General features: G+C 40.2%; 1 protein-coding gene across 1 annotated transcript; it reads right to left on the minus strand.

Moving 5' to 3' along the window:
* Positions 1–2,170: 2,170 nt before the first annotated feature.
* RBM17 (RNA binding motif protein 17) lies at positions 2,171–18,192 on the minus strand. Its single transcript, XM_007465817.1, has 11 exons — positions 18,061–18,192; positions 15,463–15,579; positions 12,673–12,839; positions 11,761–11,858; positions 8,923–8,979; positions 7,701–7,842; positions 5,495–5,646; positions 4,356–4,429; positions 3,765–3,863; positions 2,594–2,666; positions 2,171–2,461 (listed from the first exon to the last, which is right to left on the minus strand). Exons 1-11 carry the CDS (start codon positions 18,181–18,183, stop codon positions 2,358–2,360), a joined length of 1,206 nt encoding a protein of 401 aa, XP_007465879.1. The 5' UTR covers positions 18,184–18,192; the 3' UTR covers positions 2,171–2,357.
* Positions 18,193–19,039: the final 847 nt, after the last annotated feature.

The raw sequence follows: 19,039 nt of genomic DNA on the forward strand, positions 1-19,039 counted from the left end.
TACATAAAGAAAGAAAACTCCCACACCACACCTAGAAATTGCTCCAAAGCCTACCCTGCCACACAAGTGGCGCCGCCTCAAGACATGCCACTATGGGATAAGGTCTCTGCCACCACCGTCCCAAAGGCTAGACAACGCTGGGCCTACTCTCGCCAGTGTGAGGATAGCTGACGGGAAGAGCCCAGGGCTGAACCCCTGCCCCTGCTGCCAGACAGGCTGGGAAAGCAAGTTCAGAGTCTCTGCCTCAGGGAGGTGGTAGAATGCGGGGGACCCCCAAACACAGGAAGGGCTTTCAGATCACAGGCGGGCCCAGAATGACAAATGTCTATTACACAGAACCTTTCTAGTTATATTGTAGCTTCATTCATTTTCAATTTAATGGAAAATTTTCCATTGAAGTTACTTTGAATTTTAGTTAATACGGAAAATTAATTTCAAATTTCTCAAGCACTACATTGCAGATTTAAAATTATTCTAATGTTGGAAATTCACTGCAAGTAATGTACTAAGTGATTACTGCAATCATGGATAATTTAATAATTAGAGAGATTGGGGAGAAAGATATTCACTAAGTTGTACCCATGCTAATAAAAATCAAAGTAGTGTAGTCACTTGCATTTCTGTGGTTGATCATGAGAATGTTGGGAAAATCCACCTAAATGCAAATAAACAAGGATGTTATTATAAAGCATAACAATAATAATGCAGGTAACAAAGGGGTTGGAACTTAAACTTTAAAACATTAGGGTTTATACAAATTAAACTAAGCCATCATAATAAATACTTAGCGTGAGCACATTTAGGTACTGGTAAGCCCAAGCCAGGTGCCATCACTGGTATTCCGGAGCTAAGTCCGCAGGTAGACCTGTTCTAGTTTCAGGCTGGCTGTTGATTCTCATATCCTACAAAATTCTGTCCAATTATGTAATTCTTTTACCTTATATTCTTTAACCCAAATTTATTTCAGGGTATGTGCACTTTTATTTCAAAAGCAGAGTCTTAATTCACTTTTACTCAGTAAAATAATACCACAAAAGAGAAAATGTTATTCTTTTATTTATGTTAAATAAAAACATGAGAAAATCCTTTTTTAAAAAGGGTCAGAATATTCCTTATGTCTCCAAACCAAGTCCATGGATGCAAAGAAATGCTGAGTACTTTCCTCCCCCGCAGGGTCACAAGACGCTCTCATGTCATAAAGACCTAAAGAGACAACACAGGCACACGTCCCATAGCTGCCGCTTCAGGTAAGTCACATGCAACATTTGGGCAAGCAAGGAACAGAACACAGGCACAAGTATATTCTGGAAACACTTCCTGCTCTGGCCAATGAACCGTAGTGCCAAACATTTTTATCTGTTTTGTTTTGGGCCCTGCTAAATGTTTGAGCCACGTACACCACTGCACTTCAATGATACAATTTTTCACAATTCCATAATTATATTAATCGCCAGTACAGTTTAAGTAACTGATGTGGCTGAATTTTATACATTTTTAAATTATGTATGAGAACTAACACTACTGCAAATTTTGCCAGTAGAAACGTGACCCCAGGGAACCACCATTTCCAAAACATAATCGGGCACACATTTACAATGTACCTGCGAGGTTTTGAATTAACCGGTCACTTCTGATCTACGCTAAAGACTAGGCTTGAATATCTGAAAACAAAAGCTATATTCATGATTTCTATACCCAAATACCCCTAAATCCATCACATACTCTATAGTCTGACTTAGCTTAACCGAAAATGATTCATCCAAACAGGTCATGGTAGGCTCACAATTCTTCAACCTTAGTTTAGGTCATAAAGAGTTTTTTCTACGACTGGAGTCAATAAGAAGAATTTCTCTGTTAGAGAAAGCAGAAATTTTCACCTTTGGCAGACTGCCAAGATGATACTTTATTATAGAATTTATGAAGCTACAGTTTAGTAACTTGCAGGTTTTATTAAAATGAATCAAAAAAAAAAAAAGAAAGAAAAGCAAAGGGTAACACAACCCCATATCCCAAAACTTTCTAGATTTTTTAGTGCAAGAAATGCCGTATCACTGAAGCACTTGAGAATTATCATGAAATCCTGGCAAAAAATGTAATCACCTCAGAAGTGGTAATAAAAAAGAGAAACAACCAGAGAGGCACACAGATTGTTTTTTTGTTTTTTTTTTTTAAAGGATTTTTATACTATATTAAAAAACCACAAAATAAAAAAGGGATCAGTCAACATATATCTTAGAAGTCCTTCCAGAGTCTCTGTACCCACAGCCACGCAGGCTGCCTGTCGCCTTGCTCTCCTCTGCTCAGTCTGTGGCTCGTTGAAGGATCCTTGGAGATGACTCAGGCTCTAGTTCTTACAATCACACTTGTTCTGCCAAATCCAAGACCCTGAATTTATCCAAATTGTAGAAACATGCTTTGACCACCCGTCCACCAAAATACCTCCCATTCAGATCAACAACAGCTAAAAGGCAAACAAAAAGACAGTCAGTTAAGGCAGGTATTCCATTAGACATTACAAGAACATGTTTTAATTATAAAGATTAAGATCACAAATTCCACTTTTTAATTCTTTATAGTTGGCTGGACAACTTACCTTTAATTGCTGATTCAACCCTCTCAAATTCTAAAAATATTCGTACTGCTTCATCATCGGGGGCACCAGGAATCTGGAAAAGAAATGAAAGTATAGTAGGTAAAGATATCATCAGAGATATCACTGAATGTGAGTTTTCTCCCATAAATGATTTTTAACAGAGTATTCCAATTATCATCATATACAGATAAGCAATGGTCAAATACCAAGGAAATAAGTATAATTCATTCATCATCAAAATCTGCTGAAGGTCCGTTTATGACAGGTCTTGTGTTAAGTGCTGGAACACACAGCCAAACAGGACCTTTGGAGGTCCTATGCCATCTGACACATAAACAAATAATTATGCAGTCAACAGACAGCAACATGATATGGAGGAGAAGCTGAAGTGAGCAGAAATTAAGGCAAAAAGACCCATATGCGTTATAACCGTCTCTCATACGAGGCTAAGCTCCTTGGTGGAGCTTTCTAGGCCCCGCTTCCATAGCCCCACTGCCACTGTATAAGCGCGGCTCCTGCTAACCCCCACCACGCCCAACCACTCCATTTTGCAGCCCTCCTCGGTCTCCCAGAAGCCGTGACCCTAGTCTGAACACCCAATCTCTCCTACCCACTCATTCCAAAGCTTCGCTCACATCTGATACTGATCACAAAGCCTCCTCTAACTATTTTGTGTGGATCTAATCCTTCTCTCACCTCCTGTACTTATAAGTCAACATTACAGAGTCTAGCAACTGAATGTTCTCTAATTTCACGTGTTTGTTTTGTTGTTTCTTCAACTGAACGTTATCACCAAGAGCACAGAATGTGTTTCCCCACCCACAAGGCTCTCAATGCAGTACTGGGTATGTGGGAGGCACTAAGAAAACAGCTGCCAAATGAATGAGACCAGAGACACGTCCAAGTCACTAAACTACTGAGCACACTGTCATCAAGTCTAAACCTCAGTCAGAAAATGAAATGTTTCTTCACCAAATAAAATTTGAAGTCCTTCTTGTGTTTATGTTTGAAATTGTAATAACTGAGTAAAAGCAGTGTAACTAACCAACATCTGTCACCTTCTATAGTATGACAATATGTTACTTACAGCACACTCTGTCTCTATAGAAAAAGTTTTGTAGTCTATCAATTATAACTTGGGTTTATAAACATCAAAAGAAACACCTCTTACTTCAAATATCACACATTTTCCAACTTTGCCATATTTTTCACACTCTTCCTTGGTTTCAACTTCCAAGTCTTCATCTACCTCTCCTGCACCAACCATGTTCTATAAACAAAAATAAATACATAAATTCCATTGTAAAGTATAATTTACAAATATGTAAGAGAGATGTATCAATAACTTTCCATGATGGCAAACGTTCCTAATCCCAAATGACACGAAGAAAATCTTCATCCCTGAAATACCCCAAAGTTGGTATTAAAAAATATAAAAAATAAAAATATACATTAAGCTTCATAAAGAGTTATAAGAGCAACTGTGCAAGCATCAAAATACATAAACCAACTTGAACTTCTAACAATTTCAAATATTTTAAAGTAACTACTCACTGTAGTCTTAAATACTGTGTTTAGCAAAGAAGCATTAGCGAAAAAGGAATCTAAAAATCAGTCTTATATGGAGTCTATCCAAAAGTGTCATTTTCAGTTTTCTTTAACTGTTCTGTCATCGGGGGGGGCTGCAAGCGTGCAGGGACAGGTCAAGGTGGAGTGACACAATTCAAAGAGAGCAAACAGGTTTCCTCCTTCTGCGTCTTACCCTTAGTAGGACCACTTTAGTAGGACACTTAAGTATTTCAGTTAATGGATTTGAATCCGACTTCTTGGCTGCATCTGTAAGAAAACATTATCAGACATAAACATGTTACAGCACTGAGACCAAGTTACAATGAATAATTTAATTTCAATAGCAATCCCCACTATCTATGTCCTAGAGCCATCTATAAGCATCCACACTGTCTCTCAGCAAAAATGCAGCCTTATCTGGCTGAAAGCATCACTTTGCTTTGGTATAATTTTTACCATAATTTCTAGAACTTTTTAATATCCCCAATTACCTGCATTTTTGCTCAGCTCGCTTCCTAAAGGGCTCACAGGGCACAGTGATCACAACCCTCAGAGGTGAGTCTTGGCTCAGGCAGTGGCCGAAGGTCCCCACCCCAGTGTAACAAGCAGTTAACTAGCCAGCCCCTAGCTGACCAATTTCAGACACTCCCACAAAGCCGGGCAACTGCTGGTTTTCAGTTCTAGCCTGTGAGGCTCACTGCTGCTTCCTAAAGCTGTGCGTCGACAGGGCTCCCAGAAAAGTTCTCTCCCTTCTTTAGGAAAAGGTGTTCAGCTAAGCTGACTCAAAACCACTCAGTTCCGCTTAAAATGCTAAGTCATGTTTGACTCATTCCAATACTCCCTCACTACAGAACAGACTGTAACAATCAAATGAAAATAAAACACCAAGTAGGCATCACCTACCAGAAGACTGCAAAATAACATTAGTCTCACAGAGCGATCAGTCAGTAAGAAAATTAGGATGAAAGGGCAGTAAAAAGAAAAGAGCAGAGAACCCTTACAGGATGGAAATGTAGCAGACAGAATCACCAATATATGGTGTATGGCTCTGTCTTGCTATAAAAACATAACTATGGTTTTATCAATGTAACAAGGCTCTTTGCTAGTAGAAGCAGGCATGACATGATTTTCTGGAGTCCTATTCATTTCTGCCAAAGTCTCTTGTCTTCTTTTTCTTCCATGGGCGTTCCTATCTATCTGCGTGTTCTGAACTATTTGTAAAAACGGGCCTCAGGATTCAGTTTCCACAACGCAGAGCTGGAATGCATCACAATCAGGATGGCCTGCCTCCACCCGGCTCACCCCCAGGGACCCGCTCAAGGGGAGGCCCACCTTTCTCAGTGGCGTCGCCCACGATGATCTTGCCTCCCCGCTTGCTGGTCTTCTCCACTGACAGCGCTGTGCTCAAGCCCTGCTCGTGCTTCCCGAGACCCTGGCCTTCCCGGAAGCCGTACTTCTGCATGATTTTATGTGCTACTGTGCCACTGTGGGGAGGAAAAAGGGAAAGGTCCTTGCACTCAACGTCATCAGCTACAGCATAAATTGGATTTTACATCACAGTAATCTCCTTTTGGAAAGAGAAAGTGTAAATTGCACAAGGGCTTCGATGAGGTCACATAATTACCAACAGGCCATGAGATGGAAGCCGTGGAATGTTCAGGAGAAAGGTAAAAAGTGAACGCTGAAATCCTGGGCATCCTGAGATTACCCCTGAGATGAGGGGAACACTAGCTCCCCTAGTGAGATTTCCCCAGGACCTGTTAGAAACACTAGACTTCCTGTGTGCTCCAGTATCTGCTCTGCTACAGGGCTCATAACCAGTTTATTTTAAAGTGAGCCTGTCAAAAAATAAGTATGGTTTCACATAATGAAGATGATTACATTTTTCTAAATAGTACAGCAGAGTTTCCAATGACTGACTTCAAACATGAAAGGACACTTAGGGACCATCTATTTCAGAGCTGAAAATGAAGAAACTGAGGCCCAGATGGGCTGACGAGCTTAAGACTAACTGAAAGCAAAGCAAGACACCATGTGAGAATTATTTCTGTAGGAGTTAATGGTAGGATTGAAAGTGTAACCCACCACTCCAGATTCTTAGTCCACTGCTCTTCCTCTAATCCCATGACAGTTTTCAAACTGCACCTTGAGGAGCCTCATGGGTCTCAAGGGTGCCCCCTACTGACCACTGCTACTTAGGGCTTAAATCACAAAACCCTGCTTCAACCAGAACTGTACCTACAGTATTTCATGTATGTAATTTCCTTAAATATTTCATTTGAACAAGCTGTTCTAGGGCTAAAAAGAAAAGACTGAAAACTGATGAACTGTACTACACTGTATCTTCCTTAGGCATAAAGATTTAATTCCTGTTTAAATGGGATTCAGCAAAAAGTCAATTCTTGCCAGCAAAAGGTCAATTTTTTCATTAGCAGAAAAAAACCAAACAAAAGCACCCCAATGGCTTCATGTCTGTCCCCCTCTAGTGTACACTGTAGGGCAGCCTTTCTGGAATGAGGGAAATGTTCTCCATCTGCACTGCCCAGTACAGTAGCTGTTAGCCTGGTGAGCACTTGAGACTAGTGTGACTAAAGAAAGACATGTTAAATTCTATTCACTTTCAATTAATTTAACAGCCACGTGTGGCTAGTAGCTACCACAGAGAGCAGCACAGGTCTAGAAGACGGACACAAGGTGAGAAACTCCAAATCCTCCTGCAGTGTGCAAACCCTATGGTGGAGGACCCACCTTCTCCAACTCTGACTAGCCCAGCTCTGAGGACACTAAGAATCAAAGCACGTGCACACAGGCAAGGGCAGACCAGTGTCACTACTACAATCACCGCATTGCCACCAGAGGCAGTCCTTCTAGAGGACACAGGACAAAAAAGGCCTTAGTGCAACGCTGCTTCACCTGACAACCCCTCAGAGCACGAGAGGAACAGAATAAACAACATAAAACACTCTTTTAACCAAAATGCATGCCAAATCCAGTGAGACTTAAAATCCACAAGCCCCACCTGAAAGTCAACCTTAAAACTGATTTTCATACACGAACAAATTTCTAATTATAGTTAGAAGGACTGAGAGTTTTTAGACCAAAGGTATAGAATCATGACCTTAAAGCAAAGGTCATTTTATCAAAAAAAAAAAAAGATGTCATTCATCTTTTGGACATAGCGTAAGTCAGCTCTAATTCATATGACCTATTTGCAAATGTTATGAAAACAAATATAATGATCACAAACTATTCCTAACTAGAGAATATAATGTTCACATCTAAATCTTTCAAAATTTCCATTAGAAAGCTTTATGTTTTGTACAAAACATAACAGTGCCATGCTGGGATACCCTCCATGTGACTTGAACCCTGATTCTCAAGGAGGAGGCTGCGTGACTGAGCGCACTGAGCATCTCCCCATAAACCCAAAAAAGGCCCCATCCCAAAACATGCTGCACCTCCTGGAAGGGCTGACAGTGCCTCCCATTCAGTCCCACCCTCCCTGCACCTGCCGAGGTGAGAGCACCCGGACCATTACCCCATGTTGGCGAGGAAGGAGTTGCCGGGGCCAGTCGGGGATCTGGGTCTGTCTTGTTCCTCATACACTGGGGGAGGGATAGCAGCTTTGGAAGACTGTGAGCGAGGTCTTGAATCCTCTTCATAAGGAAAGTCTCGGGGTACTGTTGGATGAAAATAAAATAGGTTTACCAAAATGCGACAAAACAATTCTGAACTGCACTTGGACCATCCGTATGTTCCAGTAGATCTGATCACCCCTCTTTTGACTCCCATAGCATCCTGTGTACCTGTCTTAAGACGCTCATCTTACGATCTTATTACCCTGGCAAACAATAAAGGTCTTTGAGGTTAGGGACCATATGCCTGTTCAGTGATTTGTAACCCTAGCTACACATTAGAATCAACAAGGAAGCTTGCTGATCCAGATGCCTGGGCCCCACTCCCAGAGACTGGTTTCATCTGGGGTTTATGGTTCGTCAGGTATTTTCACACAAAAGGTATTTAACAATTTTTTAATTACCTTCTTTATAAAAAGGTACCATTCATGGTGCAACAGGTATTAAAAAGCACGAGGGGGCTTCCCTGGTGGCGCAGTGGTTAAGAGTCCGCCTGCCGATGCGGGGGACACGGGTTCGTGCCCCGGTCCGGGAAGATCCCACATGCCGCGGAGCGGCTGGGCCCATGAGCCATGGCCGCTGGGCCTGCGCGTCCGACTACATGTTCTTGGGGTAGTTTAGGTATGGTCCAACCCAGAGGGCAGGAAGATGAGCTTCATGACTCCTCAAAGTCCAACTCTAACCCCAAATTCTACAACAGATCACTGGGAGAAGACTGTTTCGGCAATCTGAGTAAACGCACACAACCTGTGCACTGACCTAACCCAGGAAGGTGCTGCCACCTTGTGGAGGGTCACAAATTTAACAGCCCCTAGACCACTGAGCACAAAAACTCAGCTACTATTTGTTTTTTACCTAACTCCAAATAACGAAATGTTGGAGAAGACAAAATGAATTATTTTTAAAAACAAACAGAAAAAGCATCTCACAAGAGAAAAACCCACACCTCAGAGCCTGGTATTAAACTTAAGGGGTGGAAGGGAGCACTTGGCTGAGGGTTAGAGCAAGGACGGGTTTCCAGCCATTTCCCTGCACTCAGGACACCTGGCTGATTCCAGCTAAGACTTCCCACAACTGGGTTAAAGATGTGTATCTGAACAGAGAGGGGAAGAAACAGGTACGTACACTCTTTGTCTTTCTCTACAAGAGAAGTGGGTGGTGCAATGGCAGCTCCGCCCATACCTGCAGAAAACAGAAATTCCACCAATTAAAGGAGGGAAAGCATTTCAGATGCCGATCCTCAGGAATGTGACACACGCCACCAGTCACATCACACCACCCTCCAAAGAAAGAAGCAGGAAGGGATGCTACTCCATCCCTCCCACTAACATCTGAAGACTTCAGTATCTGAATCCAGGATTAAAAATACAGAAGTAGGTTATCACTGCTTCCATTTTCCAGATGAGAAAATGATCACGGGAGAGTGAACAGGCAGGGACAGAATGAAACCCAGCTCCCTGTGAGGCCAGAGCATCCCCCACAAGACAGGACCCTTCTTTCCAGGATGCAGACCACTGGGACTGAACACCTATTTGGAAGTGTCAGTACTTCTGGTTACAATCTGTTTTGTGTTGTCACCATTTCTGCTCATGTTTCCTGGACAGAGAATGGTGGACACGAACAAACCAAAGTAGATTCCATTTTCTATCAGACAACCAGAGGGAAAACATGAGCAGAGAACATAAGGAATTTTTCACTAGGGAGAAGAGCTAACATATGTATTATAACCTCATCATCAATGAAACACCCCCCAAAAATTGATATAATGTAAATTAAAGAAACCAATTACAAAACCATGCTGCACCAGCACACAATGTTTCACAAAAGAAATCCCCCAAAGCCAGTGTTTATGCATAACGATTAACAGGCCTAGACTAGAAAAAATACTTACAGAGAAATAAGAGCCTTAATAAAACTCCTATGTCTTTTGAAATACCTATTATCATTTTTCACCTTGCCACTAAGACCTAAGTGATTATTAACTGATTCTGAAAAGATCAGCTCCAATGAGTTTAGTATACAAAATTCAGGTTGTTTACTGAAAATTTGCTACTAATCATGTTAAAATATAACCATAATATGTTAACAGCAGTACACATAATGGATATTAACACCATTACTTCCCTAATATTAGATTATATCGTTCCTGCTAATGTTCCAAAAAAAAAAAAATGTCCTCAGTATAGAAGGCACACCTCCTCACAAAAAAAGGGCAGCTGATTTGTAAGTTGGAAAGATGAAACCAAGAAATATTCAACATATGTATTGGATTCTAAAACAAGTTAATAAATCAGGCATTTGCTGATTAGGAAGATAATGAATCTGAAATGTTAACATAATGCCTGACACACAGCACACTCAAATGTTAACTCTATTCCTCCGCAGAAAAACAATGCAGTGTATGATAGTGCTCAGCACGCAGTAAGCCTTTTTGCAGTTGAGGTGTAATTGACATGTAATATATTGGTTTCAGGTGTACAACATAATGATTTGGTATTTGTATATATTGTGAGATGATCACAACAAAAAGTCTAGTTAACATGTCACCACATACAGTTACAAAAATTTTTTCTTGTGTTGAGAACTTTTAGGATCTACTCTCTTAGCCAACTTTCAAATATGCAATTATTTTATCCCCAAAATGTAATGGCCTAAAACAATAAACATTATCTAAAGAAACCCAAAACCATGCAATTATTAACAGTGACCATGCTGTACCTTACAATCCCATGATTCATTCTGTAACTGGAAGTCTGTACCTTTTGACCCTCTTCACCCATTTCTCCCAGCTCCCCACAACCCCTGCCTCTGGTAACCAACAATCTGTTTTCTGTATCTATGAACTTGGTTCCTTGTTGTGCAGTAAGTATTCTATAAATCTGTATAATTCATATCTGCATTGAAAGAGTAAGAATTCTAAATTAGTACAGACCCACTCCTTTCCAACTCATTCAGTATTTTAAAGTTTAAACTAAGCCCTGAAAAGCCTTGGCTGTACACTGGGAAGACCAAGCTTGCCAAACTGCTGGTCATACAACAGAGTTCATGTATGTGGAAATACACTCCACACTCCAGCTTCATGATAACATTCTTCTTGGGTCTCACGTTAAAGGTGACCACATTGCAATGAGGTTTTCAGGTAAAGAAAGATCTTGGTTAGATGCACAATGCACCCGTTTCATACACAACGCTATTCCCACCAATCCACTGTAACAGGGATTATCACAGTTATCTGAGTTGTGTGGTATAAAGTTGTGTGGTGTAAAGGAGGTAATCCATCAGAGTGCTTAGAACAGTGCCTGGTATCTAGGAGACAAGAAGATTTCAATTTCTCATTTAAATCTCAATATGTCAACCAAAGTGGTGAACTAAATCCAGGAAATCCCAGCAATCAAACATGATGAAGCTAAAATAAGTAGCATTCCATTCTCTCAAGAACGAACACTGCTTAGCAATCTAGTGATCACTAAGAATTTGGCTCTAACACAACTACAATGCTGCTCTTAGAGACCTCTTAGAGATGGAAGAGGTCTTAAGAAGCACCTAGTTCAAATGCTTGTCTCCCTGCTTCCCATACGACACTGAAAGAAACCAGTGTCCAGGGAAGCTCAGTCATGCGTGTTAGTGGCAAAGGTTCTGGAAATGAGTGCCTTGACTCTCCATTCAGTGGTGTTCTTAACGGAAATGTAGCTGGATACAGAGAACAGGTTGGTCCGACTGTGCTGAGGGTAAAGACGAGAGTGGGCATGTATTTTAAGGTATGCTCCAAGTGTCCAACAAGTAAATGTTAGAAAGACTGTATGTGAAAACAATGTAAATTTACACTGTCATGCACATGTGGGTTGCTGAGATTCTGGAGAGAAAATTACCCAAATCAGTGTCAGATGAACCATTTATGAAATTGAATATGAAACGGTGGAACTGCACCATGTTTGAAACATAGTATCTGTGTTCATGCCTTACTTCTCTTCCTCCTCTCTCGCTCATAATCTTCATCTTCATCAGAATCTGGATCTGGTCGCCTGGAAAACCCACTAGCTTCATGTCTATCTTTACGCCTCCTGTGATAAGAGGAAACAAATGTTCACGACAGATGAACCAATTCAGAGATGTGAACTCAAGGACGTCACCTTGACTTTTTTTTGGGGGGGCGGGCATGCAAACTGGTTAAAGACTAAAGTAGCAAAAGTATGAGAAGTGAGAAAAATCCAGAAGATAAACCGAACAAATTTGAGAGGTATATGAATATAAATAGCAAGAAAAAAGTTTCCTTGATATTTACCTTTCAATTCTAAAGCATAAACAATAGGCAATAGTTAATTAAATAATTTTGATTCTCTAGAACATGTTTTCACTTCATGAAGTGATTCAATAAATAATATATTAATATTTTATATAACTATTTAACAATTAATACTCAGTATTTTTAAAAGAAATGCAAATAAATCCTTGTTGCCCATACTTTCAAAAAACATAAAAGATGTATATGAGTTTTTAAAAACTCCATCTGGCTCAAAAACAGCAAAAGTTAAGAATAACATTTTAAAAACTTTAAGTAGTTATGACTCTAGCAGAGTCACAGCATAGGAAAAAACCCTATTATTCAACATCACTTTGTAAGTCATTTCTCCAAGAACTCACCCAAAACATATACTCTAAGTTTTCTGCAACTGTATATGAAATTTGCTCTGGAGTTTGTTTTCATGCTGGGATGTAACGACCACACATTCTTAACAACAACCTGACTCCTCCTGACAACTGCTCAGACCAACCAGGAAACTCACTCAGCCTTACAGACAGCACTAAAGTTCATTCACCAACATCTGAATGACCATTTCAAACGTAGAGCACCTCCACATCCGCGCGAGGCCTTACTTTTCTCTCTCTTCTATTTCCTTCTGTCTTTCCAGCTCCCGCTGTCTCTGTCGCTCCTCTCTTTGGCGCTTCACTACTTTCTCATAATCGTTAGGAAACATGGGATCATATTCATCAGCTAGGGGAATCAAAACTTCTCCTGCAGAAAACCCACTGGGAACCGGGTCCTGAGGAAGGGAAAAATGCCAAAGTAAGTATCATCCTCTGTCCTGGAATTTTATTCACAGAATTAAGGTAAAAAAATACGAGGATTAGGAGGGGCCCTAAAGACCACCTGTCTGCCTCTGCTTTACAGATGAGGGAGCAGATTCCCGAGGAGGTTCAGGGACTTGACGCGGCCACACACCTAGCCTGGGAGCAGCAGAACATGACAAAGAATTTCACCTCTCAGTTCAGTACTAATTCCATAAACACCCTACAGCACTTTCCTGGAAGTCTTAAACAAGCTGCCACCACCTAAAATTTTAAGCAATAAATTTGATTATTTATAGCAAACACAGAATACTTCTATCTATCTATCTATCTATCTATCTATATATATATCTGTGAAAACTTAAAATACGGAACAACTCATGAATAACACATTCTTATAGTCATTTAATAGAATAACTTTAGATTCTGATTACATGGAGATGTGACATATTAAAATTAAAAAAAAAAAAAGAAGAAAAAAGGTAAAAAGCATCCTCTTGGGCTTTGTGAAATCCTCTGGAATGCACACCCTCCCCAGGCATCTGCATCTCAGGCCTGAGTCTGCACAGGTGGAGGTAACTCCCTTCACATCATCATTCATTTTTTAAGGTCCACTAAGTCAGGTTCAGGTGACAACATTTTGCATTTCTCTTCTGTACATTTAGAAACTGGGGCTACTCTTTGAGAGAAAAAGAGGTAGTAGCCTTAACAAAGAAATCGGAAAAAAAAAAGGCAGACAGCACACAGTCAACTAGAAACACACAATGCGAAGGGAGCTTTGCCCTAGGCTCGTGGTCTTGATCTCCAGGGTTCTCGTAAGCCCTGACCTACTACGTGGTCTCACGTTCCTAAACCTCCATACTTTCTTCTGTTAGTTTTCCTAGCACGATGCCTCCTTATTGTCTGTAAAAGTAAGATGCCTTCCCTGGTCTCCGCAGCTCCCCCAAATGAACACAGGTCAGTGTCCCCAAGTGCCCACTCTGCGCCTCTTTCAGGAGGAGCATGCCCAGCACTGCCAAAGGCAGGAAGGTTGTTTGTAAAAGGTACTTTATATATGAACACAAAACTGGCATGATAAAGAGAGCTTATGCTCATCATCAATGGATCTAAATCCAACAATTCCTGGATTACACTGTGCAGTTTGATGTTTTTTCATCATAAAACAAACACTTCATGGTTTCCTTACACCTAAAACTCAAAAAACACTTTGATTTGATGAATAAATGAGAAAAGTAACTGTAATCACCTCCCAGGCCCTATCACTGGAAATCTTACAAAAATCTATTTAATGCAGGGCTCCCAAAGGGCAGTTATTCATTTGTGTTCACATAAAAGACATTTTAAAAACACAAAAGCACATGAATGACATTTCCTTTCAGTTATTATTAAGATAGGAGAAGCTAACAATGAGCCCCTCGATTTACAGAACACTGCCATCACAAAGTTTCTAACTCAGCGACCAGACTGTCAGCATGAAGGTTAATTTTTTGTCATTTCAATATTTGACAGCAAACAACTTTTACTGTATAAACCCTGCTTAAGTTCAACAATGAGCCATCCTTCTCTAAATGCTATAAAGAATAAAGGAGCTTGCTTGATTTTAAAAGCCTGAATGTTAATACCCAATGCTGGGGAGGGTAGGAAAAACCCAAACGCTCACATGTTACAAGTGATACTATTTACTGATACAACTCTGCCGGAAACAAGTTGGCGCTAAATAAATTGCCCATAAAAATGACTGATCTCCTAATGTCACCTCAGGAAATCTATCCTAAGAAAATAATTTTAAATGCATAGAAAGTACTCTGCAGAGGTGTTCATTAGCGGTCTACTGGTTCTGCAGTTAGGAAATAGGTGTGTAAATCACCATACATTCACCTGATGGGAATGCTTTACAATTAAAAATTGGCTATGCAGCAAGAAGGAAAATGCTTACTGATTAAATTTGGGGGTGATATTATAGGTTCTAGGGCCAATATACAAAAACAGAAGATGATTAGCCAGTTTTTCATTAGATGTAGCAAGAAAAAATTAGGCAGAGAACTTGTGGGAAGAAATGTTGAATGACTAAGAATCCTCAGAAAACTTCCACTGTGGGCTGCCTTCCCTCTGGACAGACTATCAGCCTTGCAGGAGCAGGACCACTTCCTCTGGTCAAGAAACCCCACCAAGAGCTTCACAGCAAACCCACACAGGGGAATACTGTGAAATCAATAAAATGATCATATGGTCCTAGACTTTTTGACACAGATGGACACTCACAATATATTAAGCGAGAAAAGCAAGTCTGAGAATAGAAGGTGGAGAAGGCGAAGGATAGAAAGCTATTCCAAAATACAAAGTTTTTAAATTCTGGAGGGTAGGACCAAAGTCATTTATTTTTCTTTTTGCCTACCTCCAGTTTCTGATTTTTCTATAATTAACTACTGTGTTTTAAACAGATGAATGTTTTAAACCTGATAAAACGAAAGTAAACATTAAATTGAAAATGATACTGCCTAGAGTGCAAGGCCTACTGAGGAGGTGTGTTCAGAGTGATGTGTAAAGCGCAGCCTGTGGAAAGCAGGAGGCCCACCCAGCTGGGGGTGGGGAGTGTACCTTGAGGCCTGCCGCCACGTGCGGCGGGGTGTCCACGATCTGCCGCTCGTCTGAAGAGCCACCTCGCTTCAGGTCGATTACTGGGGCAAGGACCGTACTTTGTTTTGTCCTCTGGCTCTAAAATCATCAAAATATAAGAAAAGTGTACTGAGGCTTCAAATTAAAATTCATATTGTTTGTAACAAAGCTTTTTTTGGACTCTGCAACAAACCTTTCAGATATGAGAAAAACAATCTTAAAATTCAGTTATTACAATAACCATATACTAGTTTCTTTAGCCCTTTTTTTTTTACAACACAAATTTCCTCCATTTTTGTAAAAGCTTTACAGAAAGCTTGGTCGCTTTTATTTAAATTTGCATATGAAATAATATAAGAAAAAAGCTCTACATTAGATTCTCCGCATTACACTTCAACTAGTGTGAATCTTTCACAAGGAATGGGTATGTTTTTATATATTGGGCATACACTTGTGGATTAATATATCTAACCTGTATACCTCTACTATATTTCGACTTCTGCTTTCCTATTTTATCTTCCATTGAACCAAGACTGCCCACTAATTATGTCCACTTAACTGAGTTTATGTTATTAAGTATGAGAATTGTTCCTAGGAGTCAGTCACTTTACAAAAGAGAAGACTGAGGCCTTCAAGAATAGAATATATGAAATAGCATTAGCATTAGAATGTAAAACCTTATTTATACATCTTATGTCCAAAACAAAAGTTACATGAAATGAAGATTTAAAAAATTAGACCAACATAAAAAAAATTAAAACAAGACTTGGGCTTCCCTGGTGGCACAGTGGTTAAGAATCCGCCTGCCAATGCAGGGGACACGGGTTCGAGCCCTGGTCTGGGAAGATCCCACATGCCACGGAGCAACTAAACCCGTGCGCCACAACTACTGAGCCTGCACTCTAGAGCCCGCGAGCCACAACTACTGAGCCCGTGTGCCACAACTACTGAAGCCCACAAGCCTAGAGCCCATGCTCCACAACAAGAGAAGCCACTGCAATGAGAAGCCTGCGCACCACAACAAAGAGAAGCCCCTGCTCGCCACAACTAGAGAAAGCCCACGTGCATCAAGGAAGACCCAACACAGCCAAAAATAAATAAATTTATTGAAAAAAAAAAAAAAAAGACTTGTTTTGTTAATCTTTTCATGTGGGATGAAAGTTTGTTTTAAAAAGACTGAATTCTATCTCTTTAAAAAGAAATAGTACTGGCATAAAAAATTTAAATCTGGTAATGATATATGAAAAAGACAAAAACTCTAATCAACAGAACTGACAAAACCAATTTAAATTTTAAGACAGTGTTTTCTCTACCTGTGGGTATCCTAATCCTAAAAACCTTTTATAATACTGAGAAATCAAATGTAAACATTTTAATATTAATCATGTATGTAGTGAAGGAAAAAAAATAATTCCAACTTTAAAAAAATTTATTGTGTGAATTTTCAAACATTAAGGAGAATGATTAATGAACTCATGTCTCTTTAACCTGGCTTCAACAACTACCAACTCGTGGCAAATCTTGTTTCATGTATCCCTGCCTCCCCTGCCAGAGACTGGAGTATTTTAAAGTAAATCCCAGAAATGATATCATCTTATCAGTAAATATTTCATCTTACTGGTAAATATGTATCTCTAAAGAAGTTCTTCTCAACTTCTTTTTTCATTATTGCCTCCTCCTTCAAGGAACCTTTTAATACATTTTCTTCTCCACCTATGAAATTTTAATACCACAGATACACTACACACCTGTTTATGTATTCTGTGTATATCTGGCCCTTATACATAAGAAGAGCAGGATATTTTCACCCCTTAGAACCAATATTTGGCCCATCTGGAGAGGATACAGCCTCCACTGGGGAATCATGTTCTAAAACAACAAGCAAACCATAATACCATTCTCATTCCTAAACGTATTTGATAGGAACATTTTAATATCAAATATCCAGTAGACAATTACGTTTTTTTTTTTAATGTTTTACCTGGTGAATGATTTCAAGGATGTTGCCAACGCCCAACATTACACAACAGAGACAAAAACAATTACCCCAGACTACAAACCCTGATACGTTCACAACCAACCCCAGCCTTCAGTAACACACACATCATCACAGCTCAGTCATTACCGCAGAGCTTCGTTCTCAAAGTGCTGCTTCCAAACCACCTACAACAGCAGGACTGCTCCGTAAAAATGCAGACTCCCCAGGCCCCAACCCAGAATCAGGATTTACCAGAGTATCAGGTGTTATATAGCCTTTTAACCAAATTCTCAATCTTGGACAACCAAGATTGACAACCTGCATACTGAAGTTTGACAACCAGCATCATTGCTGGAAACCAAGAGTATGCTTTTCCTCATTCTGATTCCCTGAAACAGTTCTATTCCCAGGAGAAGTGAAATGACCTTCAACACCTATTCCTCTCCCTCCCCCACCCCAGCCTCTCCCCTTACAAATTGAACCCTACATATTCAACAAACCCTACATATTCAACAAAGAGGCAGAGGAGCAGGTTACTCTTAATCCTTAGGAGGCACCTGCTGGTACACCTCTGCTCTCAAGCTGGGCTTAGCTTCTCTTACCTTTGCCTGAGTGAGAGCTGCCTTCTTCACCTGGAGCTGAGACTGCAGAAGTTTGAAGTTTTTGGACCAGCCTTCCGTTTTTGAGTCACTGGTCTCCACTCCCAGGTCGTCGTACAGGGACATCTTCTCAGTTTAATGCTGAAAGGCAAGAGGGGTAGGGGTTAAAGAATGCAAAAAGGTAGTGAAGATGTCCAATCTTCCCATGTTAAAATAACGCAGTATCATGGAACTTCAGAGGTAAGAGGTATCTGAAGAGATCACCTGGTCCAGTAACATTCAGTGACAGAAGCCAAGGTGCCTGATATCACCAGTCAGCACCCTGACACAATAAAGCTACATCCATGTACTATTTATAAAATAAACCTCTAGAATGAATTTTCCTATATATAAGACCATGTGGTCAAGTAATTCACGAGTGAAATCCTTCTGTTCTATAGAATGAGATAAGATGGAAGTTCTAGATTCAGGGCATTATTAATTACATATATTCAATTTTTAAAAAACTATTTTGTGTCAACAGCAAAAAGTAGAAGCCTTACAAAAACACCTATTACACGGCTGATTTAGCACAATTAACTACCTTTTTTTTGGTGGTGGTGGGCCGTTATCCTTTTATAAAGAAAAAACCGTAATATATGCCCCCAATTAAGGGGAAAAAACCAGAAATGACCTCACAGATGTGACAGGAAGGTGGAGGGTTAGATCTTATTAATAACCAGGTTTCCTCATATCCCACCAAGTAGAAATCTGTAATTTTTAATGACACTGATTACAAAGACAGAATCAACAATCTACATGTGAATGATCAATATATACTATCCCTGGCAGAATAGAGCAACGTAAGAGGATGACAACAACAAAACCAAGAGTTACCACTTACTAAAAGCCTTATCACACACCAAGAGCAGTCCAGGAGGGAAATGGGGACTTCCAGAGAGACACCTGCCCCAGGTCACAGTGGGAAGACCCATCTCAAACG

The sequence above is a fragment of the Lipotes vexillifer genome, unplaced genomic scaffold (genome assembly GCF_000442215.2).
Source record: "Lipotes vexillifer unplaced genomic scaffold, Lipotes_vexillifer_v1.1 scaffold7, whole genome shotgun sequence".
In the NCBI taxonomy this organism is placed as follows: domain Eukaryota; kingdom Metazoa; phylum Chordata; class Mammalia; order Artiodactyla; family Lipotidae; genus Lipotes; species Lipotes vexillifer.